General features: G+C 37.9%; 1 protein-coding gene across 1 annotated transcript in view; it reads right to left on the bottom strand.

Annotated features, from left to right (window-relative positions):
- The window catches only part of LTBP1 (latent transforming growth factor beta binding protein 1), a 188,177-nt gene that overhangs the window by 124,921 nt on the left and 36,270 nt on the right, over nucleotides 1–26,986 (bottom strand). Inside the window, exon 4 of the mRNA XM_038131720.1 lies at nucleotides 16,278–16,453. Within this exon, the coding sequence (XP_037987648.1) occupies nucleotides 16,278–16,453 (176 nt within the window). The remainder of the gene's footprint in view (nucleotides 1–16,277; nucleotides 16,454–26,986) is intronic.

Consider the following 26,986-nt stretch of genomic DNA (forward strand, 5'->3'; position numbering starts at 1 on the left):
AGATGCTCCCACCTTATTCTCCATAAACAATGCTTTGAAAAGGAAGAGCCCTGACAGACACAAGAATAAAGTATTTCGATCAAAGGCTGATACTGTGATTTAAAAGACATCTTGGATTCTAAGATGCCACGCATTTCTTACAAAAATGAATACACCTCAAACAGATATAAGGGACATATGTACTGCTCAGGGTAGAACTTTGAAGCTTTGATTTTTTTAAAGCATAGCTTTAAAAGCAAAATCTCCATCTTGGTATTTTACTTGCATCATTTTATATATACATTTTCCTAGAAAACCGTCCATTTTATGTATTATATTTTCAGACATTTTAGCAATACTTTTCTTTTAGGATGTGATCTAATTAAAAAAACAGGGATAGTTGAGTCAGAAAAGTTGGTCCTGCCTACACTGCAGAAATCAGTATTTGGGGACCCAGACAAGCTTTCTGGCTTAACTGGGAAAAAAAAAAAAAAAAAAAAAAAAAGTTGGCTTTGTCAGTGTTGGAAGGGCAGAAAATGCAGAGCTCAATATGAGATGGAGTGCAAACACCAAAATGGTCACATGGCTTGTGTTGCTATGGCATTAGGAAGGGACATGGGAGAAAAGTGGAGGCCATGAGGGTCTGATTTTTTTACCTGACACCCAGAGATGTTTTGTACAAACCAAGTACACCTTCTTCTGAGAAATATTCTCTGCAACGTGTCCACAAAGAACAGAAGGATTGACCATAGTCCCACCACAGCACCTGGCACAATCCTGGTTAGTGAGTTATAGGAAGTACTGCCATTTTCTGCCTACGCAGGAGATGAGAATTCAACAGGACATTGTGCAGGGACAGACTGACATGTCTGTTGTCCTTACCCCCTCAGAGGTACACCTTTCAGTAAGTGTTGTCCCCTCAGCTCTGCTGTGTGTTGACTTGGGACACAAAATTCATGAATACAATAGTGTGGTTAGTGCTAAATACACCTACTCTGCAGTTAATGCATTTGGCACCAGCAATCCAGAAGAAACACCCATAAGTGTTGCTTTCAATAAAATGTGCTATTTGTGAACCCAAGAGGCTCTTTTGAATGTGACCCAACTTAAAGTGCAATAGATTGTTAGCATACCCAGTGTCAGGCCAAAAGTTATGTTTTAGAAATAGTAAAGATGAAATTAAATCATCATTTAATTCTCCTTTACAGTATTCTGTACTATGTTCTTGAGTGCTGAGCTATAGTAAGAACACTTAGACATAGTGTTCCCAACCACAAAAATTTTTAAATAATTTTAATCACATAGTATAAATTTTACCAGAAAATCCTGTAGCACAATTATTCTAGTAAAAGAGATGCCTTAGTATGAGAGTCAACAGAAATTGTAATATTTGCTTTTCAATGGTTTTAGATGAGAAAATTCTAGTAGCTAAGTTTGGGAGTACTACTAGTCAAACAGTACTTTCAAAAACATATCAATACCTAGATAGCTAAAGAGTAAAACAATGTTTAAATGGAGTTTTTCAGGAAGAAGTCTTAAAAACAACATGATGGAATCCCTACCCCTACAAATATTCAAATATTCAGCAAAATTTTTCATAGTATCTCCTGAGTTAGAAGGTACTTACACAGAATCCAATTCCTGGCCCTGCACAGGACCAACCCATGAGTCACACCACGTGCCTGAGAGCTTTGTCCAAACACTTCTTGAACTCTGTCAGGCTTGGTGCTGTGATCACTTCCCTGGGGAACTGTTCCAGTGCCCGACCACCCTCTGGGTGAAGAACCTTTTCCTAATATCCAACCTGAACCTCCCCTGACACAACTTCAGGCCATTCCCTTAGGTCCTGTCACTGGGCACCACAGAGATCAGTGCCCTCCTGTTCCCCTCATGAGGAAGCTGTAACTGCAATGAGGTCTCCCCTCAGTCTGCTCCAGGCTGAACAGAACAAGTGACCTCAGCTGCTACCCTTATGGCTTCTCCTCAAGGCCCTTCGTGTTTTCATAGCCCTTCTTTGGACACTGTCCAATTGCTTTATAGGCTTCTTATAGTGTGGCACCCAAAACTGTGTTAAAGAGCACTGACCCTAAAATGTAGCCCTATAGACACCCAGTAGTTACCAGCCTGATGTAACCCCATTTACTACAACCCTTTGTGCTTGACCTGTCATCTGGCTGGTGAACCATCACATGATGTGTTTATCTAGCTGTGTGCTAGTTATTCTGCTATAAAGCAAATTCTCAGATATTCCTGTTTTGATAGTTGCAAAGAGACAGAAATAAGACACCTTCATATTCTTTAGACATGGGAGGATTTTCTCCATCTTTCTTAGATATATGAAGACTGCAAAAACGCTTAGTTTATTCTCCCTCCCTAGCAGGCCACAGCTTTTATCATCAATTCTTTTGAAGACATTTGGGACAGATACAAACTAATTACGGCCTCTGAGCTTAAAAACTGATCAGCGTTTGATGAGGTGATTCAAGGCAGAGATGTCACTACCATTCTTTTCTGTAGTTGCAGAGAAGTACTATCCTCACAGATTCTGAGGTTTAGGGACCTTAACAGTGAGCTTAATACACACAGATTCAATTTGAAAAAAAGACCACAAGCCCTTCTCCTGAAAGGAAGCTTTTAGCAGAAACTTCAAGTTTAGACTCTTGGACTTCCTTGAATCTGCTCTTCTGTATTTTTTCCCCCCTCCTCTTCTCCAAAGAGGAAAATTCAATTCTAAATGAGAAACTATCCTTCAATATCTGTTAGCTGATTTTGCAGTATTAATGCTAAACCCCACAATTGCAGCTAGGAAAGGGCCAGTACTGCTACACCCTTGACCTCTTTTGACTTTGGACTAGTTCCTATTAAAGGACAGTATATTTTTAAGGAAGCATATAGAGTATTTTCTTCAAACTCCAGAACCTCTACTGGTGATGCCACTGTGACATAGGCATGACAAAATCTGCAACTTAGATTACCTCAAATCCCTTTTTGGAAAAAAATTGATAGTGCTACAACAACACACCTGGAATAATAATTATATATATATAGACAGATGTAAATCAAACTCTTCTAGACCAATTTTAAAAATCTGGAAATGAAACACCTCACTATGCTCCTAAGTGTAACAGCAGACTGAAGAAATACAAATATGAGACCAGATAAACAAACAAGCCTAATGAAAAACAAAAGTAGAAGATGCAAACACCAAATAAATAGCAAAAATACCGAAGAAAATGGCCAAACTAGAGACAGATTGTTGTTTTAATAGAGAGAGGACAATCAAGATGACTAATAGTGGATAAAACTTCATCCCTCAGCTAGACAGCAAACTCACAATGAGATTCAGCCAACAGCGCCATCATCCTGCCTCCTAGGCCAGGCTCATTTATACTTAAGAGCTCTGTGATACATTTGTCAAAAGAGATCAGTGGAAGAATGTACCCATAATTTCCAAAATCTGTAAAATTCTTGAGCCAGATTAAAAAAAAAAAAAAAAAGTCTGGGTAAAGTGATGAGATTTTAGTTGAAAGTTGGCTCAATATGTATGTAAGTTTTTTCCATCTCTGTAAGTCACTATGATATAATATCATGAACACAGCAAACCCCTGCTGTGAAAAATTTATGATTTAGCAACAACTGCGGGAGAACTGGAAAATGCAAGCAAAAGGATTTCTTAATAGAACCCTTTCTGTCCCCACTATCCATTATGACAATTCCCCCCCCCCCCCCCACATTAGCAAAAAAGGTGAAGTAGTTAAGACAGGGCAGGTGGCAGGTTTTATGTTCAGGTGGCCACAATAGCTTACACAGCCCTGCCTGGAAATAATTGTGTAAGGGGAAGGATTCATCCTCAACTGCCTGAGCTGCTGTATAATGCAATTCAGACTTTGTTTCTTCCGAGAACAATTTCAGTAAACACTTCTTTTCCTTGGGTTTATGGCTGCTCTCACAGCTCCAGCATTCTGACAATACTCAAATCGCTGCAGTGGAGCTCAGATGATTTGTGGTATGTCCCTGTTTTGCAGGAAGACAATGAGCTAGCAACACTAGTGAAAGCAGGACTGGTATTCAGTTAAATAGATAACTACATAGGTTAAGAGGACAAAGAGAATCTTTTCATGTGTCAAAAACATTGATGTTACTTGTGTGATGGTTTTGTGCTTCACCATGATCTAACCAAAAGGATTCACAATTAAAAAAAAAAATCACAAGCAGTGGCTTCTACCAGCTGAGTACACAGGAACATAGTATGGACACATCTCTCATATTCCTTGTACACAGAAGCCACTTTGGGGGGGGATTGTTGTTCTCATTGTTTTGGTTTTTGTTGTTGTTTGTTTTTTTCATGCCTTCACATATGACAAATGTCCTGAGGCAGATCTCCTAAGGAAACAGAACCATAGACATTCCACCAGTGCCTCCAGTAATGATACACACGACTCTCTTTCCATGACATTCTACTTCTGCACTTATGCCACTATGTTTTCATATGTTTATCTACACAGTGTGTCATCAGACCTGAAGATGTTTTTTTAAAATTACATTCTCTTCACAATGAGAATAGATTATTTCAAGCTATTTTACATTTTCAGATTATAATCATGATGCATAAGGAAAGCATTTAAATTTGAGTCTTCTAAAATCAAACCAAATTAGCTTTTAAGCAGCTAATATAGTCAACATTTTAAATTCTTAGATGACCAACACCCTGTCTTTTTTCTTAGCTAAATGCTGACACAAAAAAAAAATTTAAAAAAAAATTTAAAAAACCCCAAAATAAGTAGAAGGAAATGACTTATTTCCTAAAAAAGGTGTCTCCCAGTTATTTCACCAATCCACCTGGTTTAGTCCTTACACTAGATATGCTTGTTCAGCTAAAAGGAAAGATGACATTGTATAAAAATCAGTCATACAAGTAAGATAGTTAAGCTCTTAGAACTATTGTCAAATGACCTTTTTACACTTTAGACAATATATGAGGAAGTCCTGTCTTGTCACCACTTAGTCATCAATTTAAAATAAAATAAAAAAACCCCAAGAAACCAATAAAAACCTAGTTTTCCAAGATCAGAACAAGCTGAATGTATCTGTCATACAACCTACAAAGAGCATCATCTATAAGATTTATACTGCTAGGAGCTAAAAAAGGAAAAAAGAAAACAAAAATAAAAAAGAAGAAAATAAAAAAGATAAAGACACACTAGATTGACATATAGGCCAGAGGCAGACCTTCCCTAAATTTCTGATTACACATTGAGAGAAATACAGGCTTTAAAAGGCACAGAAAGGGCTGAAAGATATTCTGAGAGATCACTTAATCTCCTCTATCTTGATTTCCCCAGGATAAAACAACAACATTAAACAAAAGGTTTGTCCAGACAGACTATCCTCAAACCCTTTCTATTATGCAGATTCCACAGCCTCCCTGAAGAATTTATTCCAGCACTTCAACCTCTCTTATTGTAAAGGTATTCCTAACGCGTAACCCACGTTTCCCCTGCAGCAACTCAAGCAAACTATTGCCCTGCTTTATCAACAGCAAGTTTTAACGAAAGATTATTTTGGAAATATGTTAAAAATGTTAGAAAATGTGGATCATTTTCTAACAAACTTGAAGACCACTGCCATCAATCTCCCTCAGTCTCATTTTGACCAGACCAAAACCCGCTAAAGATTTTCTAACAGCCCATATTTTGCAGATTTCCATCTTTTCTGTTTTGCTTTTGATACCAGTCACTTGGTCCTCATCTTTCTTCACAAACCCTGTCCAAAACCACAGTATACTGCAGCTGGGGTCTGATCAGTGGTGGGGAGAGCAGCAGAATTACTTAACACAGCTTTACATAAAATGCCTCTATGATTTTAATTTATTTTTGTCTCCCAACAATGCACTGATACTTCACAACCAGAACACATCTGCAGGCTAGGCCAAAGGGGCACACATCTCCCAGATCCCTTTCTGATCTGTTGATACAGATATCATCCCAGTAAAACAAATACAGAACATCCCTTGCACAACCTTAGCAGGACCGAACTCAACCCTTACTCTGTTCTAAGCACTGGAGTAAAATCTCCTGCATTCAAATTTTGCTCATCTAAAAACCGTGCAGAATATAAGTCTTAATCTTTCTGTAACAGTCACAAGCACAAACAAGTCTGAAAACTACATGGATTAAATAAAGGCAAGACACAGCTGCTGAGTAATTTGATTTTTGGCTTCAATATAAAATGCCTACCTTTGCTCTTTGCAGAAACTTGGTTACTGTTCCCTAGGTCACCTCACGGCCAGTTCCCTTTTCACGAGCATTGGGAAAAATTAGACATGCCAATGAAATTAAAAATAAGATGATCCAGATTTATTTCATCCAAGACACAATGCCTTCTCTAATGCTTAAGAGTACACCCCCAGTTCTGCATGAGGTGAGGTGTATGCGTGCACATCCACCCAGTCAAACATTTTGAGCACGATGACAGCATGGCAAGCTGTACTTGATTTAACGTGTCTAGACAGCTGTAGGAACACATTATTGAAATGTAATTAGTTTAGCATTCCTACTTTTTGTTATTTCTCTGCTTCATATTTTTCCTGCATTTTTATGACGTTTTTCATGTATTTAGTTAGTTAATACAACTTAACCTTTGATATTTCATCACTTTTCAAGTACTCAGTTCTATTGTCTTGATGCAAACTAAAAGGCTTCCAAAAAAAAGCAAAACACAATCCAACTATTCAATATGACAGTAACTGAAGAGAGATATGCACTGATATTTTTGTTGCCATTCTTATTGCCACTATTGCTATTACACACACTTTTCTAGATACCTACTTCTGACTAGCCATGCCTCTACATCTTTGTATCACTTCTTCCTTCTGTCTCGCTCAGAAGCTCCTACCACAATCTTCTACCTGCAGTCAAATCTGAGCTCAGACTTCCTGCTTCTATCTCACCCTTGGTTCTCTACCCTCTTTTTAAGCCCTGCTTGCTTCTTCAGCATGCTTGAAAAACAGGAAAAGCAATCATTTCAAAAGAAAATTTGATGCTTCCAGGAAGCATCAGGTAGGAAGCTTCTAGGAAGGAAGTAGGTAACTGAAAAGAAAATAACTGGGAAAGTCTTTTCCCCTTCCTGATTATTACAGGGATACCATTTCTTCCTTACTTTGCTGTCAAGGAATAGAACAGAGAATTTCCACTGTCTTCCTCATCACCACCTCCACCACACTCCAAAACACTTGAAAATTTTTAGTAGTCTATTCTAGGAGAGACAAATAACCCACTCTTCAATTATCTTCATCTCAGTTTAAAATAGAGATAAGTGTGAACAGTGTACTGTTTGAAGTAATTTGCTACAGCAACACTTGTTTCATTCATTTCCTCTATTAATTTGACAAATTCCAAAAAGATCTCTACTATCTGCAACAGTTTTTTTGTGTTTTCTATGGATGGCTTCACTTACACGTACCAAAGGAGCATATGTAGGCACAAGTGCTGAGATTGTTTAGAAAGACCTAACTGTGTTTACATGCCACAAGCCCTTTGCTGATAAATTCTCTCACTGACACAGCCTTTTAGAGCAAGAGAGGAATTCACAGAAATTACATTCAGTTTTGTCCTGTGGAAATGCATAATGTACAAATCACACATCGATTTGAAATCTGAGGTCTCTGCCAGCAGGTTTTATGAATCACCTTTTGTCTTCCTTGTCTTTTTGACCACTACAAGGATTATTTATATACAATCCTCAGGCAATGAACATCCTATGTTAAACTACAGCCATTCTCCCTGGTAATGAGATACATAACTATCATTTCCCTTCACATAGTTGAGAGTGATCCAGAAAAAGGTACCAACCCAAACAGAGCATGCAGTGCGGTTTGATGTCTGATGGATGGCTTCAACTAATTTCAATAAACTTAATAGGCAATAATTCTTTTAATCTGTACTGCATTTATTTTGTTTAAATAAATTGTATTTAAACTAGACCCACAAATGGTTATGGTGATAAAGAGCTAAATTTTAGCCTTGAGTTATGCCACTTACCAGTCCTAGGTCTCTTTTCTAAGGGCTGAGAGAAATTGATTGCATGGAGCAAGCACAACATTTAACAGGAGTGTGCTCAACCATTCAGAAGTACATGATGACCTAAGACTCCTTAGTTCAAATCCTTAGTTCAAGGTGGCTTAGATTAGGGCTCAGACACTTTTCTTAGTAGAGCTATGTGACTTCATTACAGCTGGATTCCAGACACCACTATGACTGCTCTAGCAGTCCTTGGGGAGCCTAATCCCGCAGGAGAGTTCAGCTGAGTGTACTTCTAAGGATAGGCAGGCAGTCAAGTGCTTCAGCTGCAATTTCAAATATGAATTACGCAAAATATTAGCATCCAGATGGCCTGTCTTTCCCAGAGTGAAGCACTTGTCCTGAAACAGAACTTCAAGCTCTTGAAGAGACTCATGTTTGAGTTCATATCAGTGCTTCAGGTTTGGGGCTGGCTATTACTCCAGCTGTAAGCACAGCATTCAAATGAACAAGCCTTTTTAAGCTTCCATTCAAATTATCCAGCTTCTTATGTACCTAAGCACACCTGGACCCAAAAGGCTTTCACTTGAGTGATATGGTAACAAAGGCCAACAAGCCACATTTAGAGACAGATATACATCTAAGGCACAGAGTTAGAGTTAGGGTTACAATCCTCATCTCAGCTGTAATAAAGCAGCAGTAGCTTTACAGCCCACCACAAGCAATTTCCCACTGATGAAAGCTGCTGCAATGTACACTCTGATAATGAAGTCAACATCTTTACACACAAACTTACAACCATACAGGGGCTTTAATATTACCAGCCAAATACTATGCCACTGTCCACTTTATCAACAGGACTCTTTCACAAGGTGGTCTGAATTTGGTCTTAGACACCGAGAATGGGACTCACTGCCACCTGAAATTACGTACTCATCTCAAATTATGCCTTTTGCCTAAGGTTATTATTTAGGCTTCTTTCACGATAATACAAATATTAGACAACAGTATTACAAGTCTCAAGCTGGAAGAGCATTTCTCAAGAAAATAAATAACTTCTCAAGAAAATAAATTCTTGAGATACAGTTTTCCCTTTCCAACATACACAACTCCCTCAAATGAGAAAAAAGTCTAAATTGCAAGAGTCAATGTTTATAATTTCTATGAAGAATAGGGAATAAAAAATTAAATTAATATTACCTTACTAAAGTATATCCACTTGTCATTTCATTTCCTGAAGGGAAACAACCAAAAAGCACTAGGGAAGTCAACAAACTGTAAACAGTGACAAAGGACAGGACATCATGGAATTAAGTTATAAATGAATACAGCCACCTCTGCATGCTGAATCAACCATTAAAACCTTCTCTCTCAGCAGTACATGAAGCCAAGATGTTTTTTTCCCCCAATTTTCTGAAGAAAGGAAAAAATGACAACAGACATAAGGATGTCACTGATTCCGAAATATCAGCTTCACAGGGTATGAACGTTCATACAGTAATTTTTTTTGTCAACATTTGTTCATTCCTTTTAGCATAGGCAATGGTTCTGACAGAAGAGCACTTTCACATCTCCTATGAAGAAAACCAGACTCAGCTACTTGCAGCAATCAGAATCAATTCTTGATATCAAAGACTTGTATTACAGCAACTTTGGAGTTAGCCAGGCTCAGGGACTTTTAATGTTCAATTGTGGGTTCAATAGGTCTCTATATCCACCTAAATTAACATTTTAAAAACGTCATAAAGGCTTTCCCCTACAGAATTTTCTGGAAAACTTCTTCTTATCTTCTTGAGAAATTTTTGCTTTTGGAGCCAATATTCTTTCATCTCAGAAGTTGAGATACATTTGTCTCAGTCTGTGTTTTCCCCCAGCAATTACACACTTTGAACTGATTTTAATTCTTTTTGCCAGATCACCATTATTTTTCCAACATTCTTCCTCATTCTGCTGTATATCAGTCTCTGTATTTTAAAGCATGGAGATGAGAATTCCTTTTTGGGTGAATGCAACATTTAAAATAGTTTCTATAAAAGCACCAGCAGCCTCTGCCTGTCAGGCAGACATTTATTTTCTAGTGAGCTCAGGGCCATAAAATCTTTTCAGAGTCCAGAGAGAAAAACATGGTACGTTTTGGGGGGGTGTTGATTTTCTGGCCTCCTCAGTTGTGAACCCTTTATAGACACACAAACAATCATGAAGACAGCTTAGCAAGGGTATTGTTAGAATGCCTACAGCAACAGTATACTGAGTGAAATAGTTTGTATTTATACAGAGCTATTCAATCCCCAAGGTTTTCAAAGAACTCCATAGTCTTTCATAATTGCTAAACAAACTGCATTCATTTGTTAGATATTTTTTCAGAATTTGTCACTCTATTTTTTGAGGCAAAGCAAAGTTAATGTGCTGCTTGGTTTGCTAGAGTTAGCTGCATTAATGTCAATCTACATAACTCAATTTATACCTAGAATTTAGCCTGTTGTTTCCAAGTCTTGCTGGAATCAAAAGTAAACTTTAACTGGTTGTTATGAATCACCGTATTATTCAATAGCAGGAAGAATAATACTCTGACATGGCAGAGAGGAAAAGAATGCTTCACACTAAAATTGTTCTTTGAAAAAGCCCCAGTGCCGTTTCACCCTGATGCTGACAGGAACAAATTTTTATTTTAAACTTTTTAGCTCTCCTTCTGCCCTGGAATGAGAGGACAAGCTTTGAACACACATACAGCTGAGAAAATGAAACAAAATAGTCCCCAACATTTATACAATCACCCCATTCCCTTGCAACTGACTATGTACAATTTTAGGAGCAATACATGAATGTTAGTTGCCATGAGTGACTGAAGCAAATTTGACTCCTTATTCCCTCCAAATAGACTATGTTGTAATTGTTCAGTTATTTCTTTATGTTAGTCTTCTAAGTATTCATTCTGGTTTCACTCACCTCAATCTGCTGGCTGTAGCTGGTTCAGAGTGTAGCCTTAAGATCCTCCCCTCATCTCCAAATTTCCCAAAACTTCTAGTTGGGAATATTACCACTGTTTAACTCTAATAGCCATAAATACATTGATAGGCACAAGTTACAAGGATCACAATGCAATGATCTAGTTAAGACGAGGCAGAGAGAGAAAATTATTTTGCTGCTCATGAAGAGCAGTTCCACAAAGCAATTACCAAGAATGGTGGAAAGAATATCTGACCCAGTGAAGATCAGAGGGAGTTTTTCCTCCAAAGTCTAAAATTGGGTAGAATGTCAAATCATACAGATGCATTTATATGCAACATATATCACATCTCTGTGTGCACTTTTTAAAGCAGTAAAATATTTATGCCTTTTGCAGCTGTTTACCCATACATCCTGTCAGGGAAATACTGTTATTATGAAGCAAGTGTCACTTAATGAAGTCAGAATGGGGTAATTCCACAAAAATAGTTTAAATTGGAATTTCAAAGTGACACCTGGGATTTGCTCAAATCAACCTCTGAAGTCAGTGAAGCCAGCACATTTATATGTTTAATTACATATAAACTTAGAGAAAAGCCTCAATAAGTTACCAGTGTATTGTGCTGCCAATACAGGAAAGCTCTTGATATGCCACATTTGGAACAGGTTATTCTGTTCAGCACATCACAACTCTAAGTGCTGGGACATTTTCTTCCACATTAAGCTTATTTTATGTGTATAAACTTATGTAAAATATGATGCAATATAATGTATCCACAGTTAGAGGAGTTACACGACTTTCATATTGTTTCAGCTTCATCCTTACACAAGAATTAAAGAGTTGTCCACAGAACCATGAGCAGATCCTAAGAGTCCAAAAGTCATACAGGCATATTTGTCCAACTTCCAGCCACAACACATACAACTAAGGCACAGTAGGGTGCTGCAAGCCCAAATTCACTAAGCCTTATGTAACCTTTACTACTTAAATTCAAGACATGTTTTCATTTACCACCTAGAGACAAAATCTGTTAATGAATTTTATAAAGAATTTTGGTGAAGACCAAAACAACCCAATCTACATAAAAGAAAGTAGTTTTCCATAGTACTTAATTTTATTAACTTAACATGTAACTTCAATTGCAAAATTCACAAACTTCTCACATTGTCTTCCTGAATAGAGAGATTAGTCTCATTTTCTTTCTTATCCTCCCTTCTTCCTTGGGATAACTTCATTAAACAAACACATCTCATTTATTTCACATTATACAATTGCAGTTGTATGTACTCTTGAGGTTTTCTTCTGCTTTCAGTGCATTCTGTGGTTGCCTCAGTCACTAATTAATACATTTTCTCAATGTGCCTCTAAAACAGAGAAGTAGTGCTTATGAGGAACTGTACACTGGTGATAGGGCGTACAAAATTGTCCTCCAAATGCAGGCAACACGAGACAACTGGTTTCAGCAGCAGAAATGTCACCGTTTTCAGCTCAATGGGCACAATGCCACTAAACACTAGCTCACAGATATCTCAGGCTGGAAAATGAAGCGTGTGTTTGGATGCATTTTCTGAAGAACCAAATAGCAACCAGAAGGGGATAGAGTGAAACTGAGAACTTCCTAGCCTCTTCCTGCTGTAATAAGCAGTTGTCACAATAACATGCTGAAAGGAATTCCAGAAAAACTACATTTAGAATTTGTTAACTATCATACACATTTTAGACCAATAGAAACCACACAAAATTCCTTTAATTTGTTTTCTTCAGCACTGCATTTATAAATCCAGGGAGATAAGAACCGATATTTAGAGGATTCATGCTCAGATGACTAGTGGTCACTATTTAATAGTGCCATTTAAGGAGTAGTGGGAAATGTCTGAGGTAAATGTACCTGAATTGCTAAAAAAAAAATCTTTCTACTGTTTTATGGACTACCATGTTGCAAATAGAATTTTATCGCTGAAATTTCTCTGCTGCTGCCATTGCTACTACTAGAGAATTTTTCACTCTGAGGTTCCAAATATTTAGACAGATAATTATAAGCAAATAATACATCCCTTGAGAATTACTCAGCATTTGCATCCCACAGGACAAAAGTTCAAAATGCTTGACAGTAAAAATGCTACCTTCTACTGGCAAGTAACTCAATTTCACATCCCAGGGTGACTTTAAATGCTATAATTGCAACCCCAATGTCTTGCTGAATTTTCAAGCTCTGTTGATGTGATACATAGCCGTACAGAACAATTCAGCTTAAAAGTCAAAAGAATAGACTATTTACTGTTTTTAATCAGAGTACTATACTGCATGTTCTGAACATTATCAGAGAAGTGAAAGTGCTTACAAATGCACCAGAGTAAAAATTCCAGAAGGCATATTGAATTAATTTTAATTGAAAAATGTTTAATGTGACTTGACTTTAATGGTTTTACCCCAGTATATCCAAAAGCTCATCTGACAACACTGTGATGGGGCATTCAAATGTGACTGGCTTCCTATAAAGCAGAAGATGCTCAGAAGCACGTGGTCATGTTTGGCAGTTTTCTTCCCAGTGTACCAGTACCCCACATCTCATTTGATTCTTCCAGGACAGACCTGTATCTAAAGGTAACAAAAGACTGACACTTGTTCCAGTGTCATGACTACCCATTTTATATCATTGGATTGAAGCAATCCATAGAAGTCCAGAAAAATCAAAGCCAGCTGCACCTACAGCTAGAGAAGTAAATTCTATGGGGTACATTTTTCACAATTGCCAATCTCTGGCACAGTGTTAATATTTTGAAGTAAAATGCATAGAAACGCTCACAAAAACCCAACAGAATGAGTAGCTTTGCACTCCATGTTAATTGATAGCTATGAACTCTTGGGCAATGCTACCAAGTATTACCTTGCTACTCTTTCTTCTCATCTCTAAAAAAAGTGTATTTAATACTACCATAAAAAAGAAGTTGTGAAGCATTCGGTTCTAACTTTCTGGCCTCTGCTTTTTAATAAAATTATTACGTTTTCCCCCTCATCCTTTTCAAGTATCTCCATATGGCCATTACCAATTTCTCTGCTCAATTAAGTAAGAGCCTGTCCCATTAAATAAGATTATACATTTCAGAGCAATAACAAAACACCATGAGATCATCAGCCACACTCATAAATTAACTAGACAATGAACATCAACCAGAAGCATGAACTAATTCACACAGTCCATCTCTGGTTAAGATAGGACTAAAAACTGCGTATTTGTGGTTATCACAGAACACCTGACTTGAAGTTTCACATCCTAATCTTACCTCACCGTAGTTAATTCAAACATTCCTAACACTAAAATACTGGCAGCTGAAATTTAGAACTCAGTTTTTATGAAAACAAGCAGTCTTCTAATCTTCAAGTTCATCCCAGTACCTCCAGAAACCAGAAAACCCAAACAGCTATGGCTGGCCAAGTTCTAGGTCTCCCGTTCAGGCTAGCAGTACATAATCCTAGACTCTAACAACATACAGCTCGATCTGCGCCCTGTACTAGAAGCTATCTAAACTGCTTCATCAGAAGTTGCTGTCACCTCACAGATGTAGAAAACAGGTGAAACAGGTAATGGGACTGGTTTTTAGGCTAAGAGAGAGCTCAGAATCAGACATTTTGACACCATCCAAATAGCTTGCATTTTACCTCTGAGTCAACACTTAAGTCATGGTGGACCTTATTAGGCCATAGAAACTCTTTTTACTACTTGTCCTCTGGCTGTTTTAGTACTCACAAGCTTTTCAAGAGTAGAATGTTTTACTAATGCACTGCTCAATAAGGGGCTTCTCAGAATTTGATAAAAACCACTCCAGTCTTCAGCTCCTGGTTTTCCTTCTCTTACTCATGTCCCTCAGAGCACTGTAAGAAACAGTGGGGCTCAAATAAGCTAGAAAGAGCTAGAAGCACTGGCTCCTTCATCTTACAGCTGCATAGAGTCATCTCCTTATGCTACCATAGAAGAAAAAAAAAAAACAACTCACAGAATCCATCCATTTAGTGGCAGCATGATACTTGTAGGTACCACTGAATGTATTGAAGGTAGAATGACTTAAACAGCCTGAAAAATGTAGCCAGAAGGAAAGACTTTTTTTTTTTTTTTTGGTCAGAATCCTACCTGGAACAGTCACTCCAAATACTGGAGAACTATAAAATCTGGAATTTGTAAACTCTTTGACTAGTAAGAGTCATAGGAGATGGTCACAATCAAATTCCAGTAGCCATTTATAGCCATATTTGAAGGAAAACAACTGCTGACTGGAAAAAAAGCAGTGCTATCTTATTTACAAAAGAGACTACTGCTTGATGTTGACAGTGCGACATAAAAAAATAATTTTTTTCTGAAACTTCTAAGAAAGGGAGATAGTGCTTTGCAAGAAGTATAATTCACCACTCTGAAAATGTTAATTGAAGGACCTCCAGCTGCTCACTGTTCTTCCCATCAGAGCCAACAGTATCATTTACCATCAACAAACTTATACTTGAAGAAAAGGAAGCAGGGAGTTGTATTTAAGTGTAAATGGACAGAACATAAAGATGTGCAATGCAGAAATGCAAATATACACAAAGGAATTCTAGGTAAAGATTTAGAAGGAACGCAGAACATAATTCTTTGTGCTACAGCAAAGGAAGTCTGTCAGGAGACTGCAAGTACCTAAAGGTCTCAATGTTAATCAGTCCATTATTCAGCTGCAGGAACTTTTCTCCAAATCAAGCCAGCAGACGTTCTGTAATACCTAACCCATAATTTATCAAGCTCTTAATCTTCTAAGCCAAGACTTGTCCTCAAGCTCTGCACACAATGGGGCATGAGCCAAGGCCACAAGCTGGGCACCTACACAATCTTTTTTTTATAAATATGAAGCAGAAACTCTCAGGCAGCTCCATACTGTGCAGAAGTTCATAAACACGTAATAAATTAAATATAGAGAAAAATAGTCACCAATGAGACCACAGTCCTGAACTCCAGCTTTCCAAAAAGGTATCCATCATACTGACACTGACTACGCCCATAGATGTGCCTATTCTAGCAAAGCATTCACAAAGCACCCTCTTCTGAAGAAAAAACTATTATCTAGAAACAGCATGATAAATTTTCAACAGTGAATCAGGTTCAATTTTTTTTCTCATCCAGGAAATCTGTTTTGTTTCTGCACAAAATGCAGAATATTGGAGCACTTGCTAACCTAAGAATTCTCACATATAGTTGTTTTAACCTTTCTCTGTCTTCAAGTGCTACTGCAGAAAATTTCAAGATCTTAAAAAAACAGGGAGTGGGGGCTTTGTGGGGGGAGAGAAGGGAGTATGCTTTTTGTACTCACATCGCAAAGGGGATGCAGGTTGATCCTGGCCCAGCCTCAGTGGTAATGAGCCCTCGGTGGACTGCTCTCCCGAAATCACTTTTTTTACTGGATAATATTTGGGCTTAATCACATATTCCTGTGTTTGGCCATGATGAAGATTCATCATTAATGTCTGAGATGACAGGGGCATCATCCTGTTTTGGAAAGAGATAGAAAAGACAGAACAATGTGAGAATTAATAAACTAGACTTATAAACTACTTGTAAAAAAATTGAAGACAAATTCAACTGTACTCCAAATTCTCAAAATACAGTTTGGGAAATCTACTACCTTACAAGTAAGCATCTAATTTTCCAAGCATTTAGCACCCTCATTGTCTTGTCACCTCAAACTCCTAAGCAAGAAAGACCACAAGGATTATATAGCTTTCTTTTTGACATGGCAAGAGAAATATCATGGACAGCTCAGAAGACAGGGAAGAACAGGGAAAAACCCTGATCAAAATGAGTTGCAGCTCAAATTTGTCAACATACAGGGCTTTCCAGACAGGTCAGAGAAGCAGTGATGCATTCAAACCTTATTCCATTTCTTACAACACTCATTCCATAGAAGGTATATTAAGTAGAACCTAAACTCATCTGACTTTGCCCTTCTGTTCCCAGAAATCATTTCCTTCTTCACCATATCCCTCTAGCAAAAGAGCAAAGCACTGTTCCTCTTCCCCTTTTTCAGATGTTTCCCACTTAATCACAAGGTTTGTGTTCCAGAGTCACATTATCTTGCCCATCCACTTTCTCTTTGCCAGCACTATTGAACATCTCTGACAAATGTCCCATAGCCACATGGCTCCCTTAAAACAACAAAACCATTTTCCCTTCCTGCTAAACAAGAGGATTCCTTCAAGCTCAGGATTCCCTCACTGCTAATCCTGACTCATATGGTTAGATTCCTCCCTATGACCTCAGCTTTCCAGTGCACAAGGCCTTACCAACTTTAAATAACAATTCCCTCCTCTCCCTATCAAAAAGTCCTTGGTTATTTAGCAACCATCAGCAGCAGGAATAATTTCTTCACTAACAAACTGGCCTTCACTCTTCCAGCAATTTATAATGCAGCAGATTGGCCAGCTATTAGCTACATGCAATGAAACTGCAAGCTGCTTTGGGGCCCCAAGGCTGAAGAATCCCACCACCTAGCAAGTAATAACACACTTTCAAATAACAAACCTACTAATAACATGCCTTCAAGCAGTCATAGCTAGTGCAGATCAGACTGTAAAAACACACACTCCTTGGAGAGTAGAATCAATTACTAACCTAATAACAGTGGCTATCAGGACTGCATTGTCATTTGCTCAAATGAAGGCATACAGAGTGGGATGCTGCAGGCCTCCTTTACTTCATTCTCAGCTGAGAGTCTGTAACTAGTTCGGTCTTCAAAAATGGAAAAATGGGGGAAAAGTAATGGGATTTACAACAACCATCCCTCAGAGCCACCGTTCTGCAGGGTAAATAACTGTCCTCTGAGAATAAATCATGAACCCTATATTATAAAAGGACAGTTGAGCAGCACTTCCCCACAGAGGTGGGACTGCAGAGTTCCAGCTAAGAATTTACATGACCACTGTATTGTTTCCTGACATGTGGAGCCTGAGCCAGCCCCTATCTCCAAAGCAATGCCTAACTCCTTGGTCATGTTATTCAAGATGCTTAGTAACTGCTGTAGCCAATGGATTTGTGGTTAGAACAAACAATAGGGTTTTGTCCTACGCAGATGCTCTTTTTCTCAAACTGATCCAAGTTAACAAGAGCATTCATTAATAGTGACATTCCAAGCCTCCTATGTAGAACAGAAACATAACTGGTCAGGCTGTCTCCAAGTCAATATTTCTAATACAGTACTTACACAGTCTCATTACATTCAGTAGAAGTCCTGTTGCCAGAGTAAGAGAAAATACTGTATTTTCTATGTTGTCTTTAGGGTTCCTACCAGAAGATCAAAAGAGAGCCTTCACTGGTATTGGAGGTCATGCTTGGAATCCAACACAGACGGATAAGTAGTCTGACCGGGAAACCCTCAGCCTGAGATAAAGCTGAGGTTGCTGCCTTCAGTACTGCTTACATATTAGTTTAATTTCTTTGAAGAATCACTGCAATCACTCCTGCACAAGCTGTTTTTTTTCTAACGGACCCCATTTGATGCCTACACATAAGGACATCCATTTCTGGTTTTGCACATAGAAGAGTGTCTATACTGAATGTAGAAGCAGGACTTGACAGCAGAGATCACAATACTAGATACAGATGTTGCCAATTAAGTAGCTGAGTGTTTTCTGTTAAGGTTAAAAACAGTTGTAAAGCATTACAGAATCCCAGAATGGTTAAGGTTGGAAGGGACCACTGGTGGGGTCAACATCTGCTCAAGCAGGGTCTTCCTAATGATCTCTGATTAGCAGTCCCCTAATTACCTTTGCTGCCCTCTGCTCAAACCCACTCCCAGAGCTCCACAACTCTCTTGTGCCAAGGAGCCCAGAACTGGACTCAGCACTCCAGATGTGCCTCACCAGGGCTGGGCAGAGGGGCAGGATCACCTCCCTGACCTACTGACAATGCTCTTCCTAATGCACCCCAGGAGACCACTGGCCTTCTTGAACTCAAGGGCTCACTGCTGGCTCATGGATGGCTTGTTGTCCACCAGGACCCCCAGGTCCTTCTCCATAGAGCTGCTTTCCAGCAGGTCAGACCCCAGCCCTTTACCTGTAACCAGTACAGGACTTTTCATGTGCCTTTGAACTTCAGACAGTTCTTCTCTGCCCATCCTCCAGCCTGTCAGGATCCTTCTGCACAGCACTCTGGGGTATCAGCTAGAGATCTTCCCAGTTTTGTGTCATCAGTGAACTTGCTGAGGAGGCATTTACCCTTTCATCCAGGTCATTGATGAATGAGTGAACAATATGGAACCTGGTCAAATGTTCTGCCATTCAGACAGTCCTCAAACCACCTCACTGTCCACTCTTCCAGCCTGCACCTCCCAAGTGTCCCTATGAGGATGTTGTGAGAGACAGTGTTGAAGAGCTTGGAGAAGTCCAGGTACAAAATAGTCACGCCTCTCCCCTCATCCATCCAGGCAGTTTTGTCACTGTAGAAGACAATTGGGTTGGTCGAGCATGATTTACCTTTAGTGAATCTGTGCTGACTACTCCTGGTCACTTTCTGGTCTTCCACACACTTAAAGATGGCCTCCAGAACAAGGCACTCCATTACATTTTCAGAGACTAAGGTGAGACAGTAGTTGCCTAGGGACTGCTTTTTGCCCTTTTTGAAGGCTGGGGTGACATTTGCTTTCCTCTAGTACTCAAGCACCACTTCTGACTGCCATGACCTTTCAAATATGACCGTGAGTGGCCTAGCTGTGATGTCTGCCATCTCTCTCAGCCCTCATGGATGCATCCCATCGTGGCCCATGGACTTCGGGATGCCAAGTTTGCCTAGATGATCTCTAACGCGATCCTCCTTGACAAAGTGGAAGCCTTCCTTCCACCATCCCTTTTCCCTGGTGTCCCAGGTCAGAGATTCGTAAGGGCTGGTCTTGTCAGTGAAGACTGATAGACAGAAGGCATTCAGTAATTCTGCCTCCTTTGTATTCTCTGTTACCAGAGTTTTCACTTCATTTAAAAACAGGTCCACATTTTCCTTAATTTCCTATTTGTTACTGATGTATTTGCTTCCTGTACTTGATATCCTTGGCCAGGCTTTTAATTCCAGATGGGCCTCAGCCTTCCTAGTTGCATTTCTGCATACTTTGACAACACCTCTATTTATGTTTTAAGTGTTCTGTCCCTGCTTCCTTCTCCTGTGTATTTCTCACTTGTGCTTGGGTATTGACAGGAGTTCCCTGTTCATCCACGCAGGTCTCTTGCCCACTTTTCTCATTTTCTTTCTCATCAGGATACACCATTTTTGAGCCCAAAGGAAAAAATCCTTGAATACTGACCAGCTGTCTTGGATCCCTCTTCCCTGAAGGTACGTTCCAATGATATTCGTTTAAAAAAAAAGTCTCTGAATAGGCTAAAGTTAACTCTCTAGAAGTCCAGGGTTGCAATTTTAATTGCTGCCCATCTTCCTTCATGTAAGATACTGAGCTCCACAAAGTCCTGATCACTGTAGCCAAGGCTGCCCCAATCTTCACATGTTCAACAAGGCCTTCCTTGTTTGTTCGTATTAGGTCCTTTTATTTTTATTTACCCTTTATCTTGCCATTACATCCAGCCACACTGAAGCCCAACTGTCAGCCTAAAAAAGTCCATCATAATACTTGAAATTGTAAAAAAAGTTTCTAAAAATCATGTAAAAAACCCAACAACACACCGTGCCATGGCAAAACCATGAAGGCCCTATGTTGGAGGCTAAAATCTTAGCCACTAGAATTTACAAAAGTTGACTTTTCTGTCCTTCTCAGGTATTATAATCTTTTTCCATAATTACTATGCATTAAATATTAATGTTAATGAATTACTGCTAAGACAGCTTTGTTTTCCAAGAGTGGCTTACTCAGTACTACACAGGAAAGCCGTAAACTTTATCAATCCAAGTCTTTAAAAGGAAACACCTCCACATGATGTGCAAGTTGTTAATTTTTGTTTCAATGCAGACTAAAGCACCTAATCTAAATCACCAAGTGATTACAATAATCACACAAAACCAAAGCTAAGACTTGTCTAGACCATTTTTCTTAAATACTTATGCTCAGTTTTGATAACTTGGTATATAACTGACATTAACTTAATAAACTTGACAAAAGCTTTCCACTGCTGAAGTGTACATCTGGCAGATAAACAAATGTCTAACTGCACCTTCAACACACAAACAATGTGATAAATACTAATAAGGTTACAAGAGCACTACAGAGGAAGAAGAAACATTTTCAGCTAACTATCATGCAAAAGAAAGCTCTCTTGCTTGACAAACCAGAGAAAGAATGTGAAGTATCAGAATAACTCTGGCAAGCAGAAATAAGATTGACAACATTTGGCATGAAAAGTACTGTCTAGACTAAACTAAACAAATCTCACTCAGGTTGCTTTCTTCATTTTATTTACTGAAGCCTGATGGTCCCATGCCTGGCTCCTAGCTAGCAACATTTCTGAAAACATGAATTGTTAACACTACTGCTTCATGCAAACGTACAAATTAATTCCTTCTTCATTATCTCCTCCCAAAGTCACAATGAAAAATCAAAATGAGAAGAAAACCAGTATTTTCTAAAACTATGAGATAGTAAGGAAAATATGCAGGCCAGCTCAAAAGGCATGGAAATAGAACTAATCCTCTACCCCCCTGTAAATTGTTAAAATTCAGTTGCTAGTTCAGCCTGACCTTTGCCAGCTGTTTCCTCCTTACACTGCTTCTCTGATATATATATATATATATATTTTTTTTTTTTTTAAGATACATGAAAAAGTTAAACTTCCCAGCTGATGATGAACAGATGGGATTTCTCCAAAGCCCTTTACAATATCATACCTATCATCAATCAAGGATGGCCTATTTCACAAGGTCCTACCAGTAACCAAAGATGAAAGGGAGAAGCATTCAGCTTTTCTTTGTTTTCACCATTGCAAAAGATCTGCAAAAATTTGATTTTAAGTGCAAACATGTATTTTTAGTGTATATTTAAAATTGCTATATCTGAAATAGAGTGCAAACACTGCAAAACAAGCACTGAGACCTGTCTGTCTTACAATAACAACCCTAAAATGTTGCATTAATATCTTCTTTATAAAACTATTTTGCAAAGACAATAGTTTGGATGTGACTAAGTTTTCAAATAATGCCATTGAGTTATTAATTCCTACTTTTTTTTACCACCTCAAAGAGCTAGAATATTATTTACGATATAAAAAAATACCTTTTTTTATTATCATCAAATTGATTTGGTTTGTAAATGAGGTAATACAACAAATAAAACAAATTTTAATAGAGATATTTAATCTACACCAAAATATAAAGGATAAAAAGGAATTCAAAGTTGTTTATAAAGGTTCACACAGAAATGTGAAACATGAACTTTTATCCACAAGTACCAGCTTTGCCCCTCTTATATGTAATTTCTGTGGTAAAAGCCTTGTCCAAGACACTTTCAGGGATTATCTAACTCCTAAGTGTTTGCTCATACAGCTAGCCCTGTATTTGCAGGCTCAATTGAATTGTTCATTGGTTGGATCCCATTTGCCAGCATAACCTGGTGTGAGAGCTGAACTAAAGTTCTGTGAAACAAAACTCTCTGAAAAGAGCCCAACTATGACTCCATTGATGCACTTCATTTTTCACATACAACACAAACTGAAATGTGTAGATTACCAACACTCTTCCAGGTCTCTAAAGAAATATACTGAGTTTTCCAGAATCACAAGCAATTATTTGTTTCCTAGATGTCAAAAAGCAGAAAGAGTTCTTAAGGCAAGAGAAATGTATCTATTGGTTAAATATTCTGATGCAGAGCAACAATACAAATGCTTAGTCACACAAGCTGAAGGAAGCTGCAGTTCTCGCAAGTTATACAGCAGCAGGCAAGCATTCCTCATGTAATACAGCATTCAAAGATTAAATTTGAAGAATATTCCTTCTGTAAAAACTTTAACTATAAGTGGTAATTCTATCAGTAAAACAAAAAAAAGGCAATGTTTGCCTACTGCATCTTTTCATTAAAAGAGTCTAAAAAGTTCGCCCCACCCTACTCCCAAAGTGCCATCAAGATACAAGTGACACCAATTTTTAAATAATATTAAGTCTTAAGTATCCTAAACCAGCATTAAAGAAACAGTATGCATGAAGGCATGTTCACTAACACTTAACCAATGAAGTTCTTCACAAATCCAGACAAATTAATTTGACATCTGGATTATTCTGTATAGATTTCCAGCCATACATATATCTTCAACTTTCCAGACACCTCTTATCAGTAAAGTTCAAGGAGGTAAAAAAAGAAAAAACTCTACAACAGAAAACCTACATGCGTCGCTGACTTGTTCTTGTTCCCCTGCTTTTATTGGTTAACCCTTCATTTTGGGGTTTTTTGTTGTTTTCCAGGATGCTACATTGATAATCCTACAGTCAGGTAAGAAATTTTGTCACTATCATACTCGGCTTTTAAAAGAGTGGCTGCTAATGTCACCAACACATGCAGTAAGAAATTGCCCTTCAAGCATCCACTATGTTGCAGCACTAAGTCAAGATGAAATTTGCTAGTTAGCAGCAGTCTTACTTAACCACAGCACTGTGTCAGTTCAATACACTGTCTTTAGTAAATTCATGTATGTTTTTCCCTTTTCTATCTTACACTATATTTTCGACAGAAAAATCGCTTTTGTTTCCATAGTACTAGTGGCATGTTACACTGACAGCATGTCATAAAAAAAATTACTTGGATCAAGACATATTAACTAGTAATAATGCCTAATCTGTCAACTCATGAGACAGACTTTGGTATTAAAAAAGCATGTTGAAATGACAACTAAAAATAGAAACAAACTCCCACAATGGATGTTACTCGATAAAGGCAAGTGAGCACAGCTGCTGCGAAGCAAAACCACACATCGCTAATCTACTCAAATTCTTGAGCATGTTAAACAAGAGACAAAGAAGACAAAGAGCAGAGTAGGTTGATGTAATTTATTTGAAATTTGAAAAGAACTTTGAAGATTTATATTACAAGAGACAACTAAGAAAGATTATTAAACAGTGCTGTAAGGTTAAACTGGGCAAATATACAGAACATAAATTCATTTTCTTGAATATATAGTAATTATAATATATCCTTTTGAAGTCTATTAACATATATATGGTTTGATAATACCTCAGTTCAGGTTAAATAATAACTTAAAACTATATGCAATTTTGCTACAGGTTGGAGGGTTTTCTGAACCCTCCGTTATTATTTTGTCTTCCAGACCAGCAATTATATTCAACAAGATAAGTGCTCTCTGGGAACACACTAACATTCTTGTCTGAATTAAGCAGAAATCTGTCATTTAGGAATATAATACCTAAATAAAAGTAAAAAGGCTAGTAAAGAACTGAAAACCTTGGCCTTTTTTTGATATTCTGACAGGTTAACTCATGATTATGAAAAACATAAATGCAAAGAGCAAGTAACTACTCCAAGTTTTTGCAAAGATGCAGATCGATTAGCAAAAAACGTTTTCTCACTACGGCTTGTTATGTCTAGAAAACATTTTACAAGTATGATCTTGCTGGTATAAACCAAGTTTCTTAGAAGGAGTCAGATATAAAAGAATATATCATAGGTTTATATATCATAGGTTTATAACCTTTTTATCAATTAGACCTATGTACAAGTAGGAAAATATACAAACCCCCAAGACAATTAATGGTGGCTAGACAAGAAGAGACGAAGACACTGAGTACCTGGACTGCAGAGGAAGTTGAGCACTGATGAACAGGCAGTGTGCACCAGAGGCAACCAGCACGTGTCACACACATAAGTGATGTCTGTGATGACTGCAGCCAAAAAACCAAGAGCATCAGCCCAGTCAAAGTTTCCAGCATACAAAATTGGATCAAAAGATAAAACTCAAAGCATTACTGAGGTGCAAAGAGCTGAGGCAAAATAACAAGGAAGGCTTTTAAAGGCATTGATATTCACAAAGCTAAGAGTGTCCAGAAAGTGCACAGGCAGGGAAAAGCCCAACTCTGATTCCAGAGAAAATTCTTTAGGGAATACATGAGAGACATAAAATTAAAATTGAAATTGAAAATTAATTGAAAATTAACTGCAGTAAGTTCTAGACTAAAAAAAGAAATACTTTTTCCACATAATGAATAATCAGAACTATGACAAGATTTGATTTATCATTATTGCTTTCAAGAATGCCAGTGTAATGGTTGATGAGAAAACCTCCAATCTGACTAAGATCACAGAAAAAAAAAAAAAGTCAGAAATCCTTATGCTTAAGGATATCAATTTCCTAACATCATAAAAAATGTAAACAGACCTTACTTTTCTCCTGCTAAAGAAGTGCCAGGTGTGCAAGTTGGAGCGCTTTATCCCTCTGTAATACATACTGATTTCTTACATAAGCAACTACTAGCAGATGTATACAATACTGACTTTGCCTATACACAAGAAGTGCTATACGCAAGAAGTGCTCATAGGAGAACAAATTATGTCTTCGTGTTTGACTGGGAAAATGGTTGCTGCACATTAAGAATCTTAACCACATTTACTGAAGGCTCTCTAAATTTACTTGACAAGAAGCATAATTTATGATGAGCAAGCCTTAAGAATTTCAAGATTAAATCCAGACTTTATCTTAAGTATGTGTATTCATCAAACTGACAGACTGTACTGGCTACAGGATACGCTCCTGAAACACCACAGGGACCGATCTTCCTAAGTTACACCACAAAATTTAGCAATCCTAAAGATGGAGAGCCAGAAAAACCCCAAACCCCAAAGTTTACCCAAGTCCTCCACAGCAGTCACCTAAATTCAAGCGATGAAACAATGGCAAGCTTCCTACCACATCTGGGAAGTTTGGAAATGATGCACATCAAGAACAGAAGTACACGTTGTGCTGTACCCCAGAGGGTGAAAAGATTAGTGGTGAAAAGTTTTGGACATAGAAAAAATATTTGCATTAGGCCAAGAATACTTTTAACATCTAAGTTTCTAAATGTATAATTACTTTCTTAGCTGAACTAGATAAACAACTCATATGATCTATTTCTGCATACCACAAAATTGAGCAATAAAGACCATCCTGCATATTAAGTCACCACCAAAATGGAATGCTTCCAACTGTGGGCAGAACCAGAGAAAGGGGGGACAGCAGCAAGCAGTTACACTTACCAGAAGCCTAATTTTGGGGTAAAGGAGCTTCCAAAACCTTGAGACATATATACACAAATAGTTTGAACATAACATCACACAGAAAAAGATTTTCTAATTAACTAAGATAGTAAACTTATGCAGGATCAGAGGGCAGCAATTTAAAAAATTGTTAGTGAATTGTAGTTTGTTGAAATTCAGCTAAATAACATCTTGTTCACTAAAAATGTATATATGATGCACTATCACTATGTGTTCATCATAATGTATTTTCAGAAAAATAGCATCCAGAGAAATAGTGTGTTTGTGCCTACATCCCTTTTTGTGTCAGTACAAGATCCCTGATGTAAAAATGTCACTTCAGTAGAGCTAAAGAACAGACTAAAGCTAACAGAACTGATAAAGCATTTATTCACTGCCATGACCTAAGAAATTTCTCTGCAGAGAGAACCTTGACTAAGAACCTTGACAACAGATTAACAAAAATCAACATGCTTTATTTATACTTCTATTAGAGATACCATAAAAATAAACAAACTCCACCACAATGCTATTTATCAGCTTATCAAGCTTGTTTCATAATGGCAACCAGCTATGGTAAATTTTAGCTACATGACTAATCGCTTTAAGGCTTAATAGCACTTTAGGAGTATTTTATTTCTGCATTGGCTTAGTGTGCCCACATCAGGAGAGATAAAATATATTCCTTTTCATTTCAGACATTAAAGAAAGAAAAAATAAGTTTAGTAGATCAACGGTAGCTGTTGGCGTATAGAGACCCCTGCAACATTTCATACAGCTAGCAAATCTAAAAACAGCATGCACGGAATCTAGATTTAAAAATAGGCTGGTTTTCCTCATTTACTTGCTTAATTTAA

This window comes from Motacilla alba, chromosome 3 (assembly GCF_015832195.1).
Source record: "Motacilla alba alba isolate MOTALB_02 chromosome 3, Motacilla_alba_V1.0_pri, whole genome shotgun sequence".
In the NCBI taxonomy this organism is placed as follows: domain Eukaryota; kingdom Metazoa; phylum Chordata; class Aves; order Passeriformes; family Motacillidae; genus Motacilla; species Motacilla alba.